The 3,412-nt window shown below is 43.1% G+C and overlaps 1 protein-coding gene across 1 annotated transcript in view; it reads right to left on the bottom strand.

Moving 5' to 3' along the window:
• Positions 1 to 306: 306 nt before the first annotated feature.
• Papss1 (3'-phosphoadenosine 5'-phosphosulfate synthase 1) overlaps positions 307 to 3,412 on the bottom strand; it is a 74,199-nt gene continuing 71,093 nt past the window's right edge. The window contains exon 11 of the mRNA XM_031375547.1: positions 307 to 1,013. Coding sequence (XP_031231407.1) covers positions 875 to 1,013 — 139 coding nt within the window. The 3' untranslated portion in view covers positions 307 to 874. The remainder of the gene's footprint in view (positions 1,014 to 3,412) is intronic.

The raw sequence follows: 3,412 nt of genomic DNA, 5'->3' as shown, positions 1-3,412 counted from the left end.
CTATGACTTCCACGGTGGCTACAGCTTTCAAAGCCGTGACTCTCCATTACCATCCCAATCTTGGTGTTTGAGACTATTGGAGAGGTATGTTGCAGAACTGAGATTTCAGATGGACTGAGAATCCTTTATTTTCCTATTTGTAACTACAGAGCACAGGTTCCTGCTACACAGCACTTAAGCAAATATCAAGGTGTGAGGAGCTCGGTACCAGACCTAGAAGTTGCCTTCGCAATCCACCTCTGCCAGGAATTCTCTGCATTGAAATTTTTTTCCACAATGAAGGGGTATATGCACACAAAACACAAATAAGCCAAAAAATTAATTTTATTGAATCAAGGCATTCATTAAGTACTTAACACAGATAGCAAGAGTTCATCAACACGTAGGGCTGCAGGGGAGAGGAGGAGCAGTGTACATTTTTAATGTAAAATAAAAAAACCTAATTGCTACAATAGTTTGTAAAATTTTTAAAATTCCCCAAACAAGCTCTCGCCAACTTTGTTGTTTAGTGATTTTTCCCCCTTTCTTAAAGAATGAAAAGCTAGATGATGTGTGTATTACTGGTTAAAACTAGCAAGTCAGCTTGGAAAAATCGTAAGACAGAAGCATAAATACAATATAAAAAGGCAAGAGTTTTAAAATCGTATTATAAGAATATTAACAATAAGTGGAAAAGATACATTAGAGCCAGGGTGGAGTTACACTAGTTTGAAACAGAACTCAAAGGCAGACCAAAATCGATGCACACGGAGGGAAACGGCCTGATTTCAGGAAGTGTGTCCAGACAGACAACCGCAGTGAATGGCTGTCAGTGACTGTGTGGTCCCCTTGGTTACTCAGCCATGCGTCCCAGGCAGAGTGCCCAGCTCAGCAGTTAGGCTTTCTCTAAGGACTTGTAGTACTCCACCAGCACAGTCCAGGCCTTGGGGGCCATGAAGCCCTCTGGAGGTTTCTGGCCTTCACGGGCCAGTTTGCGCATCCTTGTTCCTGAAATGAACTCAAAGTCTTCATGGCTGAAAGAGAAAAAGGCCAGTCACTTCACGATTTTACAAAGTTATGGTAAAACTTATGGGGAATCTGTCCCTTCAGTTTATGTTAGGTGACTAGACCAGTGAGAAAAAGCATCACTCGTAGGTCTAATGTGTCACTGAGCTAAACCACTGCACAATTCTTCAGGTTTAGAGCTAGGACAAACAAACAAACAAAAACTGAAATTATTATTGAGATCAATTAGTGTTTTACAAAAATGATAAACAATAACAGAGTAAGATTCTGTGTCCTCCATCCCTCATCCTTGCCAACAGTGCTGTCCTGCGCAGCTCGGTGCACTAGCTATCCCAGAGAAGATGTGGACAGAAAGGAGCAGCAGGACTCAGGGCTCCCTGGCTGTCCTTCTCTCTTCTCTTCTCTGAGGGACTACTGAGCTGCAGACAATCACCTGTCAGGTTCAGGGAATTGCCACTGTGAGGTCTCCAACCCTCTGGGAACCTCTGGTTGTCCTTTCCTGGTCACGCCCAATCTCCATCTCACTCACCTCTTCCCTAGTGTCTGGGAAATGTTAAGTTAGCATTTCTTTTAAGATTTATGTATTTAACAGATATGTGTGAGTACCTGAGTATATCTACATGGGCCACATACATGCTGTGCCCACAGAAGCCTGAAGACAACACTGCATGCCCTAGGATCGGAGCTACAGATGGTTGGTGTGGCTGCTGGGAATTGAACTCAGGCCCTCTGGAAGAGCAGCCAGTGCTCATAACCACTGAGCCACTCTCTAGTCCTGGATTCATTTACTAAATCTCCTTAAGAAACACAAGGTCGAATCTGCCTAGTGCAGATGTAACATTTTAGAAAGCTTTAATCTGAAAGTCTAAGTGCCTCTGGGACATGGTGCAACACAGTAACAACCAACACTGTCCCTTCGATGAGGTACCAAAGGGAAAATAGACATCCTTGTCTTTTGAACAAAAACACATGAAAGTCTTCATGCCATAGGCACGGAGCATCTACCATTACAGTACATGCTGCCTACCTATAATTCACCTGCTTCCTTCAAACATGGAACCAACTTAGAAATCTGATGAGACCCAGAAAGAGTTCCAGGCCTCTTCCGTTACTGCCTCCTAATTAATCTAGTACCTGCCCTGACTAGAATATTACCACAGGCATTGAATAAAATATTTAAGATGTAATTGACAGTTATACATGAAGTTCTCAGGATATTACACATCATGAACAGTATTTCTATAGACTGAAGGTTTGTGCCCCCCAAGTTCACACTGAAGGCCTGATTCCCAGTGAGATCATAGTAGGGAATGAATCTGTTGGGAGATGACAGGACTTAGGAGATAAGGTCAGAAGAGCAAGATCCCATGACCAGACTAACCCAGTTCTAAATAAAGAGACTCCGGATCCCCCCTGGCCTTTTAAAGACATAGCTGGCTTTGACCAAATAGCTGACTGGCTGCCTGCAAACAGCTCATGGCCCAATCTCCTGCACTTTGATCCTGGACTTCCCACCTTCAACATCCATGAGAAATTACTGTTGTCATTTAAGCCACTCGGACTAGGGTAATTTGTTACAGTGGCCCAAATTCAGACAGATTCTATAATTCTGTTGAAATATGGAGAAAGAAAAGAGGCATCAGACCCGGTAGTTTCTGAGAAATGATACTACAGGGCTTTATGCCGTGCTCCCTCTGCGTGATTTCCAACAGTCATCAATACTATCAAAACCAAATATCATACAAAGTATCAGCAGTGGGAATGTTTCCAGTGACAAAATGAAACGAGATCTGTCCAAGAGATTAAAAAGTATCTGCTCATTCATCCTACCCTCTGGAGACTGAAGCTGGAGGACAAGTTCAAGGCCAGCCATGGCTACAAAAGGAGACTGTTCAAAGAAATAGATACATAATAAGTAATAAGTAATCATTTTTTTCTTAGTGAGTAAAACCTATTGCTAAGATTTCTACAGTTATTTTAAATCATTCCAAGTGCTGTAACCTTAAGTTAAGCGGAAGCCTCAATTGCCAGACATCTCCCCTGAGAAGCTATTCCCTAGGGCACTGCTGTGGCGTTCTGTCCCCACAGTGGTCACAAGAGTCATTGCCCACCCCACCCCTCCCTATCCCTTCATGACAGACAAGAGCCAGAAAGAGACTCTCAGGACAGTGCCAGGGACACAGGGCACACACAGACAGTAACTGTTCACTGACTAGAGGTCAAATGCTTTATTATCTGTCCATTGGAGGGGCTCAGCAGACCCTGGCCAAATATGAAGCTGTGGAAAGGCAGTGTGCATGTGCACAAGTCTGGCTAGATCAACACAGAACTCTTGTGGGTTTGTTGTTGTTGTTGTTGTTGTTGTTGTTGTTTGGTTGTTTGGTTTTTTTTGGGTTTTTTTTGTTTT

The sequence above is a fragment of the Mastomys coucha genome, unplaced genomic scaffold, assembly GCF_008632895.1.
Source record: "Mastomys coucha isolate ucsf_1 unplaced genomic scaffold, UCSF_Mcou_1 pScaffold16, whole genome shotgun sequence".
Taxonomy (NCBI): domain Eukaryota; kingdom Metazoa; phylum Chordata; class Mammalia; order Rodentia; family Muridae; genus Mastomys; species Mastomys coucha.
This window is presented reverse-complemented; position numbering and strand designations above follow the sequence as displayed.